General features: G+C 45.3%; 1 protein-coding gene across 5 annotated transcripts in view; it reads left to right on the forward strand.

The window, feature by feature from the left end:
- Nucleotides 1–23,289, forward strand: part of TRIM37 (tripartite motif containing 37) — a 1,981,866-nt gene that overhangs the window by 1,857,641 nt on the left and 100,936 nt on the right. For all 5 annotated transcript variants that reach the window (XM_069615157.1, XM_069615154.1, XM_069615156.1 and 2 more), the window contains one exon: nt 9,810–9,928. In XM_069615157.1, the coding sequence (XP_069471258.1) occupies nt 9,810–9,928 (119 nt within the window). The remainder of the gene's footprint in view (nt 1–9,809; nt 9,929–23,289) is intronic.

Here is a 23,289-nt window from a genome sequence, read left to right on the forward strand (position 1 = left end):
TCAGTCATGAGTCCATATCCCGTGGTTCGCCGGTTGTGGAATGGCGTGCCATTACTTCAGATGTGTGGGTTCTGGAGATCATAGCCCATGGCTACTGTCTTCCTTTCCGGCAGAGGCCTCACGACAATCCACCGGGGACGCTCTCTTTGAAGAGTCTGGATCCGCTCCCTGCGCAGGAAATCGAATCCCTGCTGGAGAAAGGCGCCATAGAACTGGTGCCTTTAGCGGAGAGGAACAAGGGATGGTATTCCCCATACTTTGTGATCCCGAAAAAAGACGGGGGATTGAAACCCATCATGGACTTGCGTGGTTTGAACAAGCTCCTCAGGAAGGACAAGTTCAAGATGGTTACTCCCTCTCAAGTCCTCCAGGCCCTTCAATTTCATGACTGGTTGGTGTCTCTTGACCTCAAGGATGCTTACTTTCATGTTCCGATTCATCCCAAGCACAAGAAGTACCTGAGGTTTGCGGTTGGCGACTCGCATTTTCAGTTTCGGATCCTGCCGTTCGGATTGACCTCCGCCCCGAGGGTTTTCACCAAGCTAATGGTGGTAGTGGCAGCGTATCTCAGGAAAGGGGGGGATTCACGTCTACCCCTACCTAGACGATTGGTTGATCATGGGGCGCTCTCCCGAGCAAGTCCTGGATCATCTGTCAGTCACCTGCCACTCCCTTCACAAGCTGGGCTTCTCCCTCAACTTAAAGAAGGTCCCACTTGACACCTACCCAGCGGCTTCAGTACATCGGAGCAGTGCTCGACACATCCCCGGGGCTGTGTTTGCCTCCCCTGGTGAGGATTCATCACATTCTGCAGATGGCGCACAAGTTTCAACATGCCCAGACTCTCCCGGCGTTCGAGTTCTTGAGTTTGCTTGGCCTCATGGCATCCTGCACTCTACTGGTGCCAGAGGCCAGGTTGCAGATGAGATCTCTGCAATGGGCTCTCAAGATGCAGTGGTCGCAGTCCTCCGGCAGGATGTCGCATCCCATTCAGGTGCCGCCCTCGGTCGCCCAGGATCTTCTGTGGTGGGCAGTCGAAGGCAATCTGATGAAGGGGGCTCTATTTTGGCTACCCTGGCCGGAGGCAACGATCGTGATGGACGCATCCCTCACGGGATGGAGAGCTCATGTCAACGAGTTGACAGTCAGCGGTCGTTGGTCTTCGTCGGAGTCCCGACTCCATATCAATCTGTTGGAGCTGAGGGCCGTCAGGATAGCCCTGAAGGCTTTTCTGTCATCTGTGCGGGGAACAATGTCCTGATTCTGACGGACAATACAGTGGCCATGCACTACCTCAACAAAAGGGGGGGGCAGGGTCTCTCCCACTGTGCAGAGAGGCGATGTAGCTCTGGTTCTGGGCCATCCGGCAGGAAATTTCGATCTCTGCAGTTCATCTGGCCGGAGACGAAAATGAGACGGCGGACACTCTGAGCAGGCAGAGCACGGTCTCTCAAGAGTGGGAGCTGGCTCAGGAAGTTCTCTTGGAGATCTTCGCCCTTTGGGGGACCCCACAAATGGATCTCTTCGCCACCAGTGTCAACCAGAAGTGCGAAAGATTCTGATGGCGGGAATTTCCTCCAAGAGGAGCCTTACGGGACGCGTTCGTAGTGGCGTGGTCCTTCCCACTGCTGTACGCGTTTCCTCCAGTCCCCGTCGTTCCACAAGTGTTGCGGAGGTTACGGAGGTTCGGTTCCCGAATGATCCTCATTGCTCCGGCATGGGCCAGGAGAGCGTGGTACCCGGACCTTCTCGACATGTCCATCTGCCCTCCACGCGGTCTTCCCTTTCGAGATGATCTGCTCTCACGGGATGGGGGTCGGGTTCTCCATCCAGAGGTCAAGTCTCTCAGCCTTCATGCTTGGTATCTGAAAGGTTGAGGTATAAGGATTGGGACCTCCCTGAAGACGTGATGGAGGTGTTGCTTTTGGCCAGACGGCCCTCAACAAAGTCCCTTTGCTGTTGGAGAAAGTTCTGAGACTGGTGCAGTGTACAGAATGTGGATCCTTTTTCATGTGCCATTCCTGTGGTTCTGTCGTTTTCGCTTTCGTTAGCACACAAGGGCCTGCAAGTGGGTACCATTAAGGGGTACCTGGCGGCGCTGTCCATATTTATGCGCTTGTCTGAAGAGTGTTCTTATTTTAAGATTCCTTTGATTTCTCCGTTTCTGAAGGGGCTAACTAATGTGTTTCCTCAGTCACCTTTCCAGGTGCCCGGTTGGGATTCGAACTTAGTTTTAAAGTTCCTGATGGGAGCTCTGTTTGATCCCTTACATTCTTGTCCATTGAGACTGTTGTCCTTTAAGACTGTATTTTTAGTTGCGGTTACTTCCGCTCGCAGAGTGAGTGAGTTGCAAGACCTATCCGCCAAGCCACCTTTCACGGTGTTCCATAAGGACAGGGTTGTCCTTAGGATTCGTCCTTCTTTTCTTCCGAAGGTTGTGTCGGAATGTCATTTGAGCCAGAAGGTAGTTCTTCCGGCGTTCTATCTTCCTCCGCATCCTGGTAAGGAAGAGGAGAGGCTCCATAGGTTGGATCCTAGGAGAGCTTTAAGTTTCTACATCTCATGCATGTCCCAGCTCAGAGTGGACAATCAGCTCTTTGTTGGATACGCTGGAAGGTGTTTAGGTCAAGCTGTTTATAAGCAGACCTTGTCCTGTTGGATCATCTTGTCAATCTCTGAATGCTACCATCTGGTGGTTAAGGACCCTACGGTAGGCTTACGGGCCCATTCTTCTAGGGGTGTGGCTGCCTCTACTGCTCTGTAGAGGGGTGTTCCCATTCGTAATATCTGTGAAGCAGCCACATGGGCCTCTGTTCATACTTTTGTAAGACACTACTCCCTGGATTCTATCCATGGGCAAGATTTAGCCTTTGGAAAGGCGGTCCTCTATTTTGCAATTTGATTGGGCATTCTAAAATTCTAAATTCTTTTCCCACCCCCATACGTTGGTACTGCTTTGGGAGTCTGTCATAGATGTGGAATACGTCGGAGGACACAATCCCTTCGAAGAACAAGTTACTTTCTTACCTGTTAACGTTCTTTCGATGGGATGTTCCTCATCGCACCCTCCCAGCCTGCCCCGCTACAGAATTTCTTATGCGATTGCATCTTCTGTTTCCGCAAGGCTTTCTGTAGTCATACTTGCAGAAGATTGGTGCCACACGTTCTGGGAAAAAACTACAACTGAGGCTACGGGCGTCGTGCATCCTACATATAACATCCGGTGACGTCGGGCATCGGAGGAGGTCCTCGAAGGGGCGTACCAACGTCATCGACGCAGACGCCGAAATTTTCCGAAGCAGCACAGCTGTGGTGATCACTGTCATAAATGTGGAATACGTCGGAGGAAAATCCCATCGAAAGAACGTTACCAGGTAAGAAAGTAACTTGTTCTGCTCATGAATTGTTTCAGATCACCTCTAAAAGAATAAGGGTCATGTGTGAGTGAACGCTACTAAAGCCCAAGCCCTTCCCTAAGATGTTGGATTAGGACTGAGAGGGGGACATACAAGGATAAATTAACAGCAATGTCCGCTTCTTGCAGTAAACTAGTTTTGGGCCATGACTGCATTTTTAAGGTGGTGGCTGTTGGTGTGAGATCAATTTTCAAAAAGCTTCAAGTTACAACAGCAATATGTCCAGACCTGTTCACTTCGAGTTTTAAATAATACACGTAGTGATTCGAGGTGAAGTACATGCAAGGCAGAGCAAAAATTGAATTTTAATCTCTTCTTTCTCTGTTGTACGTTTTACAATATTTTGTTATCATTGAAATGTGCAACATGTGTTCATTTAAACGAAAGGACCGAATTGTAATACTTAATACACATGTGGAGTTTCCTTCTGTACTGGAGCTCAGGAACATAGCACTTGTTATGAAATCCTTAAATTGCAGTTTTATGTTCTTCAGTCAAGGTTCTGTAAACTGCTGATTTCATTTGGTGGCAAAGCATTAATGGTCTGGGCCATGTCTTTTAATTGGGGCACAGTTCTGGGTTTTGTGTTAAACACGATAACCCAGTCTCTACATTTAATTAAAAGGCCTCAGAAAGGGTTCCAGTCTTAAATTCGTAAAATGTTCTTGGGCTTGTGCTCATTTATTCAACTCGTGTTTTTCCAGGGCATGCTTTTCATCATGCCAACAAGCAAGATGCATCATCCTACAGCAAACATACTTTTTATGAATAGGGCTGGCTGCTCTTTAGAGAAGCTACCTGTTCTCATTTTACTTTAGGGAATGGCTCTTGGTTTCAAAATTCTTTGACCTCGCCTTCTTTCTTTCACAAGGTCAATGACTCCACTCTGCTGGATTGCATGGGATACTACTCTGGCATCAAAGACAAAACCCTCGGGTGGATCTCCTCTCCAAGTACTTACCTGCTTCAGGTCATCCAGAAAAAAAGGAGCTAGGCTTATCCTCTGTCTCAGACCCAGTGACTATATCACCCAATTTCTTGAAGTTTCTACACTGGCTTTCAGTTGAGGCTACTTCAAATGTTTGTGTATCATCCACCGGGCAAATACAAAAAGGGCGCCTGGTTCACCCCTGATCCCCAGGTTCCTACACACAATATACATGAATAGATGATCAGGGTATGGCTTTAAATAGATGCACCTTGGATCATGGGCCTTCCAATGATCTCCATTCCTTCACTTTCTATTTACTGAGAATTTATTTATTTCAAAATGTTTAATTATTTTAAAAGCATCTCACGGTTTTATGCTACCTATACACAAATACATTTCCTTCTACACAGAGACACAACTAACTCACATTCTATACATGTGAACAAATATGACCACATGTAAATGCAGTAAATCATTGATTGTAAATCTATATACCAATCTTTGATGTCGACCTTTTTCATACACAGGACTAACTAGTTGGCTCTTGTTCTAAGTCTCTATTGAGTATTTATTTTAATTTTTTGAGCCAATCAAAATTCGGAGGCAGTGTCACGAAATTCTTTCTTTACCATCCTGTGTTTTTTGTACAGTGAGTTATTTCCACCTGGCATACTTATTTTATATATTGTGCATTTGTTAGTAAATTGTTTCAATGCGCCCACATGGCAGCAGGGAGGGAACATGGGATTGAAAACAATACAAACACTGGAGGATTAAGACAAACCTACTAGGCCTTGAGTATTTAGAACATGCAAGTGAAGTGAGAGAGCAGGGGAAGGAGCGGAGGTAAGTGCTGGAGTGTCTGTGTTCGTGGGTGACCAGCAGATGTAAGTGCCAAGTATATTAAGTGTTACGGAGCGTTGAGCTGCAAGTGGGTAAGTTCAGGCCTAAATTGACGTAGGCAAGTGCTGTGTGTAGGCAGAGGCTGATGCGATTGGGTGTGGGAAGCCAGGGCCCCGAGGACCCTTAATGCCCTGGTTGATGATCACAGCGACTGGAGGGCAGGGGTGAGGAGGAAACTGCGGATTTGTTGGATAGTGCCCTGCAGATTTTAAAGAGATATTTTAGGGCTGGGATATCTCCACCATAGGGCGATCAAGTGCTGAAGTGCTGCCCTAAGCGACTCTTAAGATCAGCCTCTGCGAAGTCCATCTGTCTAAAAGGAAACCGTTTAGGGGCAGAACCCATGGTGCGACTGGTGCTTGTGCATGGAATACTTTGCCATCTTCACTTGGAGGTAAATGATCCCCCTCTGCCTCAGGAAAAGACTTGACTCCCCTTTTTTAGGACTATTCTACATAGTCACTTTCTCCTCGCCAGGTTGGCCTCTGGACCAGCATTCCGCTGACTGGGACTACTGTATGTGAAAGTCAATCAGACTTGTCTCTGCATACTAACCGCTAACTCGTTTTCTCTCAACCCGTCATTTTTATCACGCACTGGCCACATGACTATTGACACTTCCAGAAACCTTAAAGCAGGCCTTCCGGGACACTATTTCCACCTCTCGCCAAAAGAATGGAGCGTATTAATTCTAATGCACAGTCCATCGACTGTGTTAATGAAAATGAGTGCCACGTGATGATGTCCTTCCAGGTAAAGATGGCCGTCGAGGTTTATTTCCATTCCCATCCCACTCAGGCGAGCAGCGCATAGGGCCACCCCCGCTGTTATGACTTCCAACTCAGGTAAAGGGTTCATTGTTTTGCCCGACTCGTGCTGGTGTGATCCATTGGCCTCAGTTCAACTGCCTTGTCCCAGTGGCTATGGGTGGATGGAAAGTTTGCAAACTTGGATGGATCTGTGACAAACCACAATCAAATTCTGAGGAAATCTTCCACACACTGAATATTTGAAAGGGCAATCGTTTTTAATGCTGATGGAATAAAGTCGATCCAAAAGACAAGGCAGTTCTTTGTACTTTTGCCATAGTTCAAAAAGGCAAAAGTTAGCAAAGCAGAAATTGCTTAATAGATTGTGCGCTTTATACAAGAATATTACCAACTCAAACATTTGCCAGATACACTGAGGGCAACAGGAACAATCTTAGCTTTTTTAATGAATATTCTGCTAAACTCCATATACGAGGCAGCCATGTGAAGCTCAGTACACGCATTCACCAATTATTTCCACATAGAAACACAAACAAGTGCATACTCTCAAATTGGACAGGTGTTTTAAATACTTATTCTCCCCTCCCAAGTGCCCAGGTTACACCTTTGTCGTGTAGGGGAACTGACTGTTTCACAGTCTTTGCACAACATGTGAATCTAAAACTGATTTTAACTTGGCGAACAAAATAAATTACTTGCCAGTAATAGTATTTCTGCAGACAGATCTGTTTTAGTCACATGCGTTCATCCCAACCTCCCCGCTATGAGAAAGCCGAGAGAGTGAAGGGGGAAAAAAATAAAAACACAGTATACGAACATATAAGGGTCATGTGTTTACACATGAGGCCCTTAGTGAAATTTTAAAATTACTTAAGTGTGTTTTGGGAATTTTTCAACATAATAAAAAAATGCAGTTGGTTATTTATATTGCGCTTAATGCCAGACTCTAGCCTCTAAGCGCAGGACAGTATATCAAACCCATGACTTATAGAAGTGCCTTCAGTGTGAAGTATTTCTAGTGTAGAAAGAATTGCTAAAACATATCATTTTTACTTGATCAAATCAGAGACCTCAGGCGATGGAAATTAATTGGAGGATGGTATCAACTGTAGCAGTATCATGGATAGCAGCATGTCATACACACTAACACATTGTAATACTCCAGACCAACCTCTAGATGGTAGATTATGCATAACATGTGACTCTTAAATGGAACAGTTTGCAGAAAAACGAATTCTGGTAAGTAATGATTTCTACAACCACCCCTCCTTTTGTCTCTCTAAGGCTAATGTGATTGGTGGGATGAAGCCCTTGCTCCTAGCCTCTGATGAATTCTCAGAGATATTGTTGGGCCCACCTCATTGATGTCACAAGTTGAGGGGGGAGATTATATATCAACATAGGTACATTGGAGCATCTATATAGCATATCTATGGTCTAAAATGGTCATGGACCTGTGGTTGGATGGGCTGTCTTTACTGGAAAGTCCAAAGGTATTAGTGCCCCAGATCTAGTGTAAAGAATTAATGCCTCTCTCGTCATAAGTTCTGTTGTTGTGGGACCTTGTTCTTGGTTATGCTTGAAACGTCTGTGTGCACAGTACTAACTCACTTTTCCTCAGGCGAGAGGTGAGTTTATCTCCAGCACTCCAGTTATAACTGCTGCCAGAGGAAGTGGCTTGCAGAGGTAGGCTTAGTCTTTGGTCTGAACTAGTTGGAGTGAAGAGCTTTTGATTTATTCAGCGATATACAGCATTTGTGGGGGAATTTATGTAGGATATTTATTTTGTTATTTCTTTTTACATTTGTAAAGCGCTCTAAACCCACAGGCATCAAGGCACTAGTTGCAGGAGAGGTCACACGGCAAGCATTCGTATAGTCATACGAAATATCTCTGAGAATTCATCAGAGGCTAGGAGCAAGGGCTTCATCCCACCAATCACATTAGCCTTAGAGAGACAAAAGGAGGGGTGGTTGTAGAAATCATTATTTACCAGAATTCGTTTTTCTGCAAACGGTTCCATTTAAGAGTCACATGTTATGCATAATCTACCATCTAGAGGTTGGTCTGGAGTATTACAATGTGTTAGTGTGTATGACATGCTGCTATCCATGATACTGCTACAGTTGATACCATCCTCCAATTAATTTCCTTGAGATCTGAGCAATCTTACTGGTCCTTCTGGGGGTCCCTTAGGTAAAGAGCCAGGTTTTCAAATGTTTACAGAAGGACCAGTAAGATTGCTCAGATCTCAAGGTCAGTGGTAGTGCGTTCCAAAGTTTTGCTGCATTGTCAATATGGGTATCTAGGACCCGGGGAACAATAATAGCAGCAGAGTCCTGAATGGGTGAATTTGGGAGCTTTTCAGGGGCCAATCGATTAAGTCTCCTGGGGAGTTTTGCTAAGGAAAGATTTAAAACATCTCTTTAATTTGCCCTTTGCAACAAGTGTATTAAGAGGTTTGAATATAGCTGCGGTGCGAGTGAACCAGGCCTTGCCCAACAGACATTCAGCATTCGCTTATCTCTCAGACAAGAACATTTAGTAGGGAGTACATCTGACACATTTACTTATGAACTATAGAGTTCAGATGTGTGGCATCCAAATGGGGCGCACCATAATCCTGATATCCTGGGTGTGTGAGACAGGTCTAGAACCAACATAGATGTCTACATTTCTACACATTTAGTTTTCTTTCAGAGTGGCCTTGTATTTGAAGCTGGGCATGCAGCATCCCAAAATTCTAAACCATTTCTGTACAGTATGGCCCATGATATCCCCAAGAACAGGGACTTCTATTTCGCATGGAATTGTAGGAGACTGTATACAGAGGCCAGGAACTCTCTGACAAAGCTATCTCTTACATTCAAATGGAAAATGTTTTGCCTCTGCCTAAAAAGATGGGCTTCCCCATTTGCATTGTTGTCTCGAGGCATCGCCTTCTTCGCACGTCTTTCTTAAATCCTGCAAAATGTTACCCGTCACACTCCTTCCTAAGGGTTAATTTGGTAGTGATTACATCACAGAAAATAATCTGCTAATTTGTTTTCCAGTCAATCATAATTTGTGGAGAGCATGAAACAAGTGAACTGATCGGAAATCAAAGCTTGTGCTGTCAAACATTTTGTTGTCTGGATTTGAAGACCTTTTCATCTTGGAACTTGAAAAATGTCTTGTAAATGTGTTCCTTTGGTAGCAAGAAATTACTGATTTACAGGCTCCTTTCAGATATGTCACTTAGTAATCACAAGAATGATTTACACAGGAGGAGCAAGATGCATCCTGCCAAGTTGGAGAGGATGTACTTTAGGGGGATATTGGGTATGGGTGTAAGTAAATTTAAAAAAAAAGGAAAGAATTGGTGAGCGCAGCCAACATCAGAGGTATGGGTACAATGTCACGGTTCAATGATATGAGCTCCATTGATTTTCTATTATGGTACGGTTGTGTGAAGGACTTGTCCTCTTATCATGATTTTGGTTATTAACATTCAATATGTTCAAGGATAGAGCTCTACACACCCTGCATGTTTAAATCTTGTGATTGTTGTTCCATGAAACACCTTATTGTGATAGGACCGTAGGCAGGATGATTTCTAATCATGCCTGGTAAACTACTGCGGAAGAGGAATTAAATGCATTTGCATCTAGGCATGACACCCATGTTTTGGAGAAGAAGTGGTTACAGATGCCTTCATTTGACACCATTGTTCCGTGTTATTAAAGCATTCCTGCACAGATCAGGTCAATATTCAAAATGTCTAATTCTGCTGTATATTTGATCTTTTAGGTCCAGTTCCAAAGGATGCGGTTTAGAGACCGGATTGTTGGTTAGCTCAGATGGTAGTAATGAATCTGGCGATGTACAGGCTTTGTTGTCTGAAGAGGCCTCTTCCAGACTAGATGAAGGTATGACAATATTTGCTTCAAACCACACATCTTTGTGCATCAAATGTATATCTGTGAAGTAATATGAGGAGGCAAAAACAAATTTAGCATCTAGACTGACATTTGAATTGCATTCCAACAGAATTTTTTAAAAATAGTAATGATTCCAGCTGGGCAAAATCTACTAGTAAACAGCAGTAACTTATATTTATATGACTTATGAGTTTGTTTCATAGTTCAAAACAGTTAAATGAAATTTGGCTTTGACAATGGATTTGCCTTAGCAAAGCAAATGCTTCAATGCAGAAGTGATGTGTGCTGGTTTCATGTTTCGTTGCTTTGAGAAATTGATTTTTACTTTGCAACCTGAAATGTCACTGAACAAAATAAAGGATAAGGTGCATGCGTAAGCAAGATTCATGTGCACTCCTTGGGTACGATCTCACTACAATGGTTATCATCGGTACTGTGTGGAGATGCCTAGGTTTTACTGACTAGGATAATTTTCTTTATATTTTCTCTTAAATACAATGCACCCAATCCTCTGTAGTTCTCGATGGAATACTTCACTTATGTTGATTTTCTCTCAGCAGTAAAGTAACTGGTTGGTGTACAAGCAGTGTTGTTGCATACGGTTTGAGACTCATGCTTGTTATGGAATTCATAATTATGTGATTCCTTTTTCTATGGAGGCATAATCCATAGTGGTTTGTTAGCATCCAGAAAATAAAACTGACGCCTTTCATTGCTTTGCTTCCATACTAGATCTCAAAGTTCCATATAACATTGCTGGCTCCAGATGTCTTAGCAAATTCTGGCCTAATATGTTAGCTGCTTGGAAATCAATGCCCAGGCATACTATTTTTTCCAAAGTGAACTTTATTAAAGTATTTTGTTGCAATACATAACATTCTGATCTGTTCAATGTTAATAAAACATACATCTTTCCAAGTTCTTCTGTCCTGTCACTCAACCAACAAAACATAATTTCACACATCGTAATTCGCCATCAAAAACAGATAATTATATAACTACCATAAAACATCCTCAACTGTGGTGACCATTATACCTCCCAAACCATCTATGCAAAGCTCTATCCTTGCCACATAGTATGGACCACCAGTAAGAGTGACTGTGAGTAGAATCACCCACCCACTCTCACTTATACCATGGATCCTTAAATTTAGGAGCTTTCCATCTTTGTTCAAATATTTTGCTATTAGCAGGAACCACTCCTCTTTGATATTTCGTGCAGACTCGTTCAGGTGTCAATTTTTCAATATTATAGATGTCTCATGCTGTGTATATCCATCCACTCTTTAATTAGTAGGGGCCCTATACTTTTTCCATGTTTTAACCAAGTTTACTCTTGCAGCTAGGATAGCCTTGTGTACCATGTGAGCCATAGTACCAAACCAATTCTCCTCTTCAGTCAGCCCAAAAAGGATAAAAAACTTGTTCCACCTCTGTTCCTGGCCCTCCAGCTAATGCACCCATGTGAGAGCCACCGTCACATATACTTGTATGTATTTACTTGATCACCACAAATGCCAATATGGGCTGACCATCCCACAACCTCTCCAACAATAAGAGCTATTCTCTGGGTGTATTCAAGATCATTTCTTGGAGGGAGCATTGACAGTGGTGTAGCAATTTCAATGTATGAAATTTGCATTGGTTGTTGGCACTGACTGCCAAAGTAAATTCCAAAGCCCATCGTCTGGTTTTCTACCCATATCTACCTTTCATTGCGGTTCTGCTAATAAGATGGTATTGTACATCTTGGAAATCATACCCCTTACATGTGTATGCATAAAAGAACCTTTTCAAATAGGACTATAATATATATATATATATATATATAACATCCCAAACACTACCTTGAGCTGAAGATGGAGAAGAACTGTAAATTGTCCTACATTTAACAGGTCTTGTCATTGGGATATAGTTTTATATTCCTCGCCTTACCAGATTTGACCTGCCTTCTCCAACACAGTCTCGTACCATAATTGGAAGCTATTGGTGTCTATAATACCATCTCTAATTGGCATTGCCCAAATACACTTCAAAGGGGATGGATAGGACGAGACCCATCTCTTAGCCCCCTTTTCTAATGGATTATTTCCCCCCACGGATTCCTCATTTATGATAATCCTATCCCCAGAACAGCCGTTCTCAGAAACTTTACCGCCGCCAGGGGGTGCAGCATGGCTTCACGTTAGTTCCATCTGATGCCTCTACACGCCCTGCGACGGATATGAAGTCAGGGCTAGTATATATTGAGGCCCTGTGCCCCATAACCTCAGTTCCTTCTGCGCTGATCAGAACGTGTGTGCTTACTAAAATATCTCTACGCCATGCTGACTGCGTCAAAGGCCTCACGCGTCAAGCTGTGTGTAAAATGCGGCTGTCAAAGGTTGGTTTTGGATCTGCACTGGATTCGTCATCATTGCTTGCATGGGTGTTGCGACACCCAGGATTGCGGGTCATGCCAGTCCATGAACCCGAAGGCCCTCTGGGAAAGAGCATCGAAGATCTTCACCTTCATTCAAAACGTGAATAGTGTGGAGCTGCGGTCTCGTTCGCATGGCATGGAGTGGCATCCTGAAAACCTGGCTCCGGGCAGAGTAGGAAAAGGACAAGAAGAAGAAGCAGCAGCACCATAAGAGGTCACACTCTGAGTAGTTACTCCCACTGTCACTCTTCTTCATCCTCTAAGAAGAGAAGCCACCGCTCCAGGGAGTACCCAGAATGGTGAGTACAAGTACCTTTTTCCATTGAGACCCCCACTAAGGAGGAATGGGAGACATTTTGCCTTAAGATGGAGCTCTTTGCCACTGCGGCATCGGTTAAGACAGTCAACCGGTACCACCATGTCTGTTGCAACTGGCAGGGCACCCTCTGGCAAACACTCCTGGCCGCCTTTGGGCTCTGGCCTGAATCCATTGATGACCAAATTGTCTAGGTGCTGGATGACCCCCCCTAAGGGCACTGCAGTCCTGGCACCGGGCCCTGTCTGAACATAGACATTATCAGCGCTGATTGACGTCTGAGATGCCAAAGCTCCCTGGGATTACGTTCCCTCCCAAAAGTCGCATTCATGTCCAAGATGTACTGGATCTACGTCAAAGAAGGTGATCAGGTACAATTCGGGTTGGGGCCCATATTTTCCAGGAAGGAGAGAGATTTCCCCGTAGAGTTCTACAGGGAGGGTGAGGATGTGATGGGACTGGCCGAGAACCTTCAGATTGCCAATGGCCTCGACACATCCCCAGAGATGGAAATCTTGCCAGCTTCCATTCCAGGCAAACCTCATGCTGCTTTTCAGCAGATGATGTCCAAGGTAGCTGATAATTTGGGGCTTTTTGCTCCATTTATATCTACGAGCTTTGTGATATCCTGGATGATGCCCTAAAGGAGACACTGCTGCCCTTCAATCTGGCGTGACAGTTGAGGCACCTGCAGTGGAATTCTGGGAGAACCCTTCCTCTGCTATGGCAGTTGATAGGGAACTTGGTGGTTCAGGCAGTGACAGCGAACCTGAAAACCTTCACAGATCCTTCCATCCCTTCTAACAGAGTGAGCAAGAGTCTTGATGCTTGGGGCAAGAAGGGGTTAACATCTGGTAGCCTTGCACTACGTTTGGTGAATGCTTCTTGTGCTCTAGCCAAGTTCGCTTTTGCTCTATGGTCTGCTGTGGCTGGGGAGGTCAAGCACATTCCTGAGCGGGAAATGCAGGCTGGTTTCGAGGCCTTGGTGACTGATGGCAGGATGGCCCCCTGCCAGATGTTGCACTCTGGCTTGGACACTGCAGATTGTTTGGGTTAGGTCCATGGCCACAGGGACCATAGTTAGGCGTCACTCTTGGTTGAGAACATCTGGGTTTGCGGCTGATGTGTTCACCAGACTATTAGGCATGCCTTTTGACAGCAGAAACCTGTTCTGTGCAAGGGCGGACAGCATACTAAAGAAGATGCAGTCATCAAAGGCCACGGCTAAGTCCATTGGTATAGCTGTGCAGCAGCCCTCCACAGAGCCTGCCAGACGAAGGGATTGTCATCCCTTCTCTATGCATGCAGCTAGAGGCTGTGGTCAGGCTGCACCAAGAAGTCCTGCAAGGAGGATGCTTCCCAAGGCGCAGAGATGCCCAGTGAGGAGGTGCCCTTGCCAGACAGGATGCCTGTTTTGGTAGGGTAGTCGAGTTTAGGTGGTATCCTTGCTTCCTCCCTCCTCCAGATGTACGTACTGCTTTGGGAGCGTATCATCAATGAGGAATCCATGAAAGGAAAGAATCCATTAGAAAAACGAATTACTTGCCTCTCAGTAATGTTGTTTCTGATGGATGTTACTCCCACAGATTTCTCCTCGCCCTCCCTACCTGCCTCTATTGGCGGAAAGCTATTACACTATCTGTTCTATGGTCTCTCAGCATCGGAGTGCTAGGGGAAAAAGGGTGGAGCTGAGGTCACGGGGCGCTGCGCCCCAATATATACAGGCCCAATGCCCTGTCCGGCCCAGGGCACATAAAGGCACCAGACGGAGCCGATGCGGAGCCTTGATGCACCCCCTGCTGGCGGCAAAGTTTCCTTGGACAGTTGCGCCGGGGATAGGATTATCATAGATGAGCTTTACGTGGCAAGAACATCCATCAGAAAGAACATTACCGAGTGTAAGTAATTGGTTCCTCTCTCCTCAGGTCTCAGAGGACTTTAAGAATCGGGTGTTGAAGAATTCTCTTCTGTATTTTATTCCTGGGGACCCATAGGCATTCACCTCGAGACTCGTGGGACATTACTGCATTCTCAACTGAAACCCACTGCTTTGTAGTCTGGGGGTCGAGGTGATAAACTATAATTCTTAATTGCGAAGTTCTAGTATGTTTTAAAAGTCTGGAAATCCCACCCCTTCCTGCACTCTTGGAAGAATGAGACCCTTTCATGCAATTGTAAGCTTAATCTTTTCCCCTAAAAAGCCCAATAATTACTTCTTCAATAGTACATAAAAGGTCATGGGGACTTGGACAGGCAACATCTGAAACCTAAGATTCTAGGGAGGACATTCATTATTATCTCCTTGTGCCAAGCCTTCAACATTCTTTTTTGCCTACCTCTCAATGTCCCCAGGTAGTTTTCAGAGTAAAAGCCTTTGAGTTTCCTTATCACCGTAATGCCAAGATCTTTTATTCTCTTCTCTGCACTCACAAAGAGAGTCCTCACAATTATTCCTTTACTGGAGTGGATATCTTTTGAAGGGGAAAGATCAATGATTTGGTCAAATTCACCTTAAACCCTGCATTTTCCCCATATGCCTGAATTTCCTCCAAATCTCTGGTATTGTATCTACCAGATTTTGTATGTACATCAAGACATCGTCTTCAAAACGTGCAATCTTTTATTCCTTTCCCTGAACATGGAACCCACCATTGCCTCCCATTCGGATTACTAATGGTACCATAACAATGCGTACAACAGTGCGGATAGCGGGCAACCCTGCTGCTGCCTCTTTGAAGGAGTATTGCCTCTGATTGGCCCCCCCACTCACCACTACTCTTGCTGGGGGGTCTCGGTATAATTTCCCCAACCATGTTAACCAATTTTTTCAAAACGTATTCAACGTACCTTATTCAAGAACAACCAGCTGCCTACAGCAAGCACTTTCTTTGCGTCCACGGTTAATAAGATAGTTGTGATGCACTCCGGCAGCGACATTGAGTTTAAAGTTTTTCTTAAATCATACGCTCCCTTTCTATCTTTTTAAAAAATCCACTTGGTCCCCGTGTTTTTGGAATGGGAGGCAGCACTCCAGCTTAGAGGCCATTATCCTGGTAAATATTTTCACATCCATGTTGAGCAAGGAGATTGACCTGTAGAAGGAGCATAATGTGCAATCATGACCCTTTTGAAATGAAGACAATACTCTGTCTTCACTCACGAGAGCATATAAACCTTTACCAGGAAAAAAGATGGATGTGAAACCGTCCTCTCCTGACGCCATGCCTGCTTTCAACCCCCAGATGGCAACGTATAACTCCTCCAATGTAATCAAATCATCTGAACGCTCCACCACTGCTTGGGAGTCTACACCATCTGTGGATAACTTAACATATTCTCTACTGTTCCCTCTCCTCCTTATATAAAGCCTGATAATATTGAACAAAACATCAAGCAACATCGACCAAATGATCCCACTCTTCTACTGTCTCCTCTTTGATCTTCCTTACCCTCTTTTCCACCCTGCAAGCTCCCAATTTGTTTGCCAGCATGGTTCCAGTCTTGGCACCTTTCTTGTAGTATTTCTGTGAAACCAGTCACGTTTTCTAGTATACTTTATTGAAGCCCATTTCATATAGGCAATGCCTCTTATTTTGAATTTCATGTATCTGATCTATATCGCTCCTTCCCCAGGTTTCTCAGCTCCTTTTCAGCCTTTGCGTCTTTTGCTTTGGTTTGTCCTCCCATAGAATTTGCTCCCTTTTTCCCCCCCTTGCACTCAATTTTCGGCAGTCTCCTTATGTAGGTTTTGGCACTTCCCACACCACATTTCGAGAACCAACCCATTTATCATTCACTCCAAAAAAAAAAAAACACTTGGGAGTGTGTCATTATATTGCCACCTGTGCCTTTGTCCCGTTCTGGTTCCTCAGTTCTGTTCCATTACCACCATATCATGGTCTGACCACCCCACTACTGCCATCTAAAAGGTGTCTAAAAGGTTTCCCCTTCCTTTATGCACAAATAGTATATCTTTGCATATAATTTGTAAGGGTTGAAAAAGAAGGTATAGTCCTTAATATCTCCCTCCAGACATCACACCAAAAGTGTTATTTCAGTCACTCATCGAACCAGAAAATGTCCCTTTCCTCATACCTGACCCCCTTTGCTGTTACCAGCAGGTAGTCCAACGTTTGGCTCATAATCATATTGAAGTCCCCATCTATTTTCTTAGTGCCTTCCACCCAGTGATAAATCATTGTTAAGGATTCCTTAATGAATTTGTTGTTCAGTTTTTGGGGTAGACAAAGGCACCAACGTATGCCATTTCCCAGCAACCCTACCATTCACCAAGAGCAATCTTCCCTCATGATGCCTCTTGGTCTGCATATGATCAGGACGATACCCACTTCACTCTTGTTTGATTTTGCAGAGGACCAAAAGGCTTGACCTACCCTTGCCCAGTATCCTATACTCCTTCCCTCTTCAAAAGTTGCTTTCTTGCACAAACAGTACTGAAAGATTTTTTTAAAAAATATTTCCTTCCCCAACAGTGATCTTTGTGGGTGAATTTAAGCCTTTTCCATTTAGAGCATCAACCCCCATTTTTTGTTTGTCTATATTTAGTACATCTTCAAGAGAGAATTAACCATTCCCTTTAGCATGTCGCGTTACTTAAGGCAAAAACCTCATCTCCATCCCGTTTATCAAGTAGGACCCCCAGAGGTCTGAAATGCCCACCGCCCGTTGCCTTTAGTAAACCCTGTCAAAACATTAAGCACAATCCCACTGATGTACTCCAAAAGATGAGACGTCTGGATGGTTCCAGGCCAGAAGGAGAAGGCTCCTCTGACTCCCCTCAGCCCCTTCTCCCACTAACGAACCACAATTTCCTGAACATTACCTAGACACCTCCATTAAACAAAACTTCCACAGATATTGTTTCCTCCCTGAATGCCCCCACTAACAACCCACCTCCACGCCCACATCAAACCTCCATACCATAACTGAATCACTGTCAGTGCCTTCCTCAGCTGTGCTGTCTTTGAGGCTGTAACTCTTCTGAATTTGAGTCCCAAACATCACCTTCCTTGTCCCTCCTCCCACAAATGCCCTCAGGAAATGTTAATATTTGCCTTTGTCACACTGTCTTTTGAGCCTGGGTTACTGTAGTTCCTTCAGGAGTTGGGAAACACTCAATATTCATCAATCTATATGCTGCTTCTCCATGCTCAAATGTGGACCAATGGAAAGCCTCACCTATATCAGACTCCTTTTTCCACCAACCAAGAGGTAAGGGGCTTGCAGTTTTCTCCTCTCCAGTGTCGCAACTGACAAGTCCTGAATATTTTTACTTTGGTACACTCAAAGTCGATAGTGTATGTCTTCCTTGTTCTGCTTAAAATGTCCATCTTAGAAATAGTTTCACTTTGCCATTACTGATTGAGGGCAAGAAGGCGGGCTGCCTCCTCTTTGCAGCTGGTCATACATAATCTCCTTGCTTCCATCTTCCTCGAATTTCTTTCAAGCTGTCGAGCAGTCTCCATCCTTGTATGGAATTCCCTAAAAGTGTAGGTTGTTCCGCCTCTAGGACTTTTCGATATCCTCCATCCTCAGACGAACCGCCTTCGCCCCTTGGCCAAAGCTTACGCACAGGGTGATGCTCAGACATGCACAACCAAGGGCCATGTCGCCTTCATTTTCCTCTTAGGCATTCTCCACCGCTATACCACAGCTTGCTGTGGCCGGTTTGATGGTCTTCCACACATCACCCCCCCTTGCCCAGACCATGCACCAGGGAGCCCAATAAAGGCATAGGGGTGTCTGCTCTGCACAATTGTTTCAGGGGAAGCCTGCAAAGGCCAATGTTTTTCCAGCCATTCTGCCCACGGGCACCCCTTGGCCATCTCCCCATAATTTTTAAATAGCATTTTGTTTCGCTTCATGCTTAATTTTGTCTGGAATGTGCCATAAAAACAATACAATATACAAATAAACCATTCATGGCATACACAAATAAAATCAATCATTACATTTAATTTATGACTGAAACAAATTGCTTTATACAATAGCATCAAAACTCCCACTCCTATGTGAATTTAAGTTTGGATGTTGTTGCTTGCATGTGTTTGGATTATTGTTGTATGCTTTTGTGATGGAAAGCATTTTAATAATTGTGTGCACACTACCATGCATGCCTGCGTGATGTCCTCTAGTTGATAAAAAAAAGTAGGCAAAAGGCCATACTACACAACTAGTGCAAGTCTGGTGATTGAGGTTTTTAAAACCTTGCTCCAGCTTGATGGCCATCTTTTTCTCCACTTTTGTATATTTTAATGTGTGTCTCATGATTTAAAATTCAAAGTCTGTTTTGTGGTGCCAGCATCCATGTCACTCTGTCACCCATTACAGCGTGTAGGTGTTGGCATTTACAGATGGTCTTTCCTCTTAGGCATAGCAGTGTGATGAGCTGTTGCAGCAATCCTTGCAAATTGAGAGGATAATTGCAGTTTCTCATTGAAATCTGCTTCAGATGTAGTGCACTTTGATGACATTCACTCTTAACCCTGGGTGTGATGTTGCTCTTTCATATCTAGTCCACACTGTGCCCCTTTGCCTCAGTTCCTTTTATTTGCATGCTGGGAACACATGTCAAGAAATGGATATCTTGCTGTGCCATCATGCCCGGTAACAAGCTCTGGTTTTATGATCTATGCCGCGATTTCAGCTCCAAGATGTCCAACAACAACCTGCATGATATGTGTGTGATGCCTGGCGGTGGACAAAGATGTGGAGCAATGCAGGTTGTTCAGTGTATAAACCCGAAGAGCTTGATGAAGAGGGCTGCTGGGCCGTTCTCCTTCAAAGTTCCTTGCCTGTTCTCTCCCAACAGGGAAAGGGGATGAGAGCTTTGGTAGGAAGCGTAAGTCCCATAAAAAGACTGAAAAGATAGTGCCTTCCCCAGTGATTTCCAGTGAGTCGTACCCTCTTCTTGTAAGAAGAAGGGGAGACCCAGATCTAGGAGGGACAGGAGTGAGAATTTGTCTGGTTCCTATAAGCAGGATAAGTCCTTGTTTTTGTCTAAGCACACTTCTAGAGAGTAGTGGGAAGAGCTGTATGACTAAAATGCTAGCTATTTTTCAAAAGCCACAGGCTGGTATTCTGCAGCCTCGGCAGTAGCCCATCAGCTATCTGCTACTGTGACGGCCAGTAAGAGCTCTCAGGAGTTGAGCCACATGCTGTTGAGCTCTTCTGCCCCTGACATCAGCAGATGCACTCTCTGCCATTGCACTTTCTTCAACCAAGTCCCCCACTTCTACTGCACAGGCCACCCAACCACTAAGTGACTGCGCCCTGGAATGGAAGGGCTAAATTTTTTCAGTCTGAGGTTGATCTTCCATGAGAGGGATCCTTTTCCTTTTGACCTCATGCCCTTGGTGTGGGCTGGCCAGGACCCTTTCCAAGATTTCCTGGCTGACCAGACAGAGTTAATAGACTCAATGATGCAAATGGCCTTAACATCTCTCCTGATTTTAAGCTCTAGCACATTTCCCCTTACATGCATCCAAATGCACAGTTTGCAAAGGTGGTAAAGGCGGTGGCTGGTTTTAGGCATGGGCGCTCCGGCCAAGCCTCAAGTGCAGTACAAGCTCAAAGATATTTTGGACAAAGGTCTCTCTTGCCTTCAACTAAGCGATTGTAGTTCCAGTCTTGGCCCTGTGATGATAGCCCTGTTTGACACTGGTGGCCGATAAAGATTTTACCTTTAAATACAAGCCAGCACAAAGTTAACATGCATTTCTATCGAGACATCTATCGCCTGAAGACCTGGTGGTTCAGACAGGCACTGTAATTCAATTACATCAGTGTCCTCTTCCCTGCCTGTCCTTGGTGAGGTTCGAAGATGGACACTTTGGAAGTTTTCACAGCTGGGAGCATGGCCCTGGAGGCGGTGAAGGCCTTGTGTACTCTGGCCACATTTTCACATATTTTGAGGGCAGTCATTTTGGAGGCCTCTGCCCATTTACCGGAAGTGGAAATCCATGATGAGTTCCTCTGAAGGGTTGACGAGAAGGAAGCGGCATGCCATACCCTGCAGGCTGGCCTGGATGTCGCTGATTACATTGGGTGCTGCATGGGACAGTCTGCAGAGATGTGCAATGCTTTATTTTTTCACCCAAGGAACAGGCAAAACTGCTGCACTTGTCTTTCAATGGCAAGCATTTGTTCAGCCCAAAAGGTTAAAAATAATATTGGAAAGGTTTAAGGACTATGGGATCACGGCTGTGTCCTTTTGGCTTGGTGGTCCACCAGCTTGCCCTGATGCCCTCCTTGCTTACGGCTCCAAAGGAAGAGGTTTCTGTCGCCTCACATCTTTTTTGCCAGGTAAGACGCAGTTGACCCAGGATAAGGAGACACAGAAAAGGTACCTTTGCCAGAGTAGGGGTGTTTTGAGGAGTTGGGGTCAACATCCTTTGCTCCCATGCCATCCTCCGTCTTAAAACATCTTTGAGGTCTCCCCCTGAGGGGGAACCGGAAGTGCAGGTGGTTCTTCTCCAGGCAATTTTCTCCAGGCAATTCCTCTGCAGTGAGCTCTGGTGAATGCAGTGACAGTTGAGTGGACGTTAAACATCCTTTTGTGTCATCCCGCATGTTCTCAGGATGCTGAGCCTATTCAGGTTCACATTGATCTTAATCTTCTTGACTTGGCCTGGAGAAATTGGTACCCAGTGTTGCTGGACATGCCAATCTGCCCTCCCATGGGCCTGCATCAGAGAGTGGGTTTACTCTCCCAATCAGAGCGGGGGGCAGAGGGGTTTGCTCCATCCAAACCTCAACAGCCTGAGACTTTGTGCCTGGCTGCTGGGATAGGAATGGGATCTGTCCTAGACGTACTCCTCTCAGCTCGGAGGCCTGCCACCAAACCTCTCCGCTGGGAAGCCTACCACCAAATCCATGTATGTCTTACATCCTCTGTGTTGTATTTTCTACTTTCTTTGCCCTGGACAGGCCTGCAGATTGGCACTGCAAAGGAGCACCTTTAAGCAATTTCAGTCTTCAAGAGGACCCCCCCAAGCATGGCTCCTTCACGAACCCCGCTGTTTTTGTTTTTTTAAATGATTTTATTCGTTTTGTTTCAACAAACAATACAAACCAAACTTGCAGTGCATACAATAACATTATAACCATACATCACTTCAACTTGTCCACTGCTTCTCACCTCCCCTCCCCCCTTTCGAGCCTATTCCTTTCCGTGTTCTGTTTCTGCATCTTGTGATAAGGATTCCTCCTCCATGTTTTCCGTTGGGTCTCAAATTAGACCAAATAATTCCGCTATTAATTGTTTCCAGGCTATCAAGATCTCAGCCTCTTCCTCCCTCCCTCACCCCCCCGACATTACTCGCATCTTGCCATACCGCAGTTTCCGCTTCGGCCCATTTCTGTAGATCTTTCCACCATACTTCTATTCATGGTCTCTGGCATGCCTTCCACCCCATAGCAATTCTCCTCTTTGCAAGTGCATACGCTAAATCCTTTAATTTACTCACATGCTTGAATTTACGTGGTCTCGGAAACCCTCCCATCAAACAGGCCCACACCGTATCTACCACAATCTTGATTCCTTTTTCGGCCAACCTGTGCATCACCTCACCCCAAAAATGCTCAATGACTGGGCATGACCAGAACATATGCACCATTCCGGCATTTTCTTCATCACATTTGGGGCATGCTTTTTTTTTTAAACATTTTTTAATTTTATTTTTTAAAAACCAAACAAAACACCACACAATACAACTGTTTCCGCATATAGAAGCATCATTAAACCATCATATTACATAACCTAATTCCCCAACTCACCCCCCCCCCCCTCAAACTAGAGCCGGCTCCTCTGTGTCGTCTGCAGGAGCACTATCGGGTGGCGCAGTGCTTATGCGCTCATCTTCCGAGTCCTCTGATTCATTATGACCCTGGTGTGGGTTAGCCATAGAGGCCACCAATTGCCGCCAGGCCAGCAGGGGCCCTATTTCCTCCTCACCCCCTCTAGTGACCGCTTCAAACCAGACTACGGATTCCGCCTCCGCCCACCTAAAGAGGTCCACCCACCATAGCTCCACCTTGGGCCTGTGGGCCACCTTCCAGCCCATAGCAATCCTGCGCTTGGCCAGAACATAAGCCAAATCCATCATCTTGCTTGTGTGCCTTAAGTCCCGGGGTCTGGGAAAGATCCCAAGCATACATGACCAAGCTGATCCTACGTCCAACACCACTCCCCCACCAGCCAGTTTCATTTTAACCTCCTCCCAAAATCTGCACACTTTCCGGGCAGGCCCAAAACATGTGTAGTAGCCCCGCTCCCACCTCCCCACACCTGGGGCATTTCTGCGTGACCGAGCCTCCAAACCTTGCAATCTTCTGGGGAGTCAGATAAGCCCTGTGAGTAACATACAGCTGGAGTTGTTGGAGTCTCGCGTTTCGGGACACCTTTTTATGGTACCTCTGGGCTATCTCCCACTGCCCGTCAGTCATGGATCCACCCACCTCCTCCTCCCAATCCTGTCTCAATTGGAGCAACTCCTTCCCAGCCTTCGCTCTCAGGAGCTCATATATCCTCGATATTTCGTGCCCGCCCTCTGAAACATCATACATGGTTTCCAGGGAGGCATCATGGTC

This window comes from Ambystoma mexicanum, chromosome 9, assembly GCF_040938575.1.
Source record: "Ambystoma mexicanum isolate Mex_15411 chromosome 9, UKY_AmexF1_1, whole genome shotgun sequence".
Classification (NCBI taxonomy): domain Eukaryota; kingdom Metazoa; phylum Chordata; class Amphibia; order Caudata; family Ambystomatidae; genus Ambystoma; species Ambystoma mexicanum.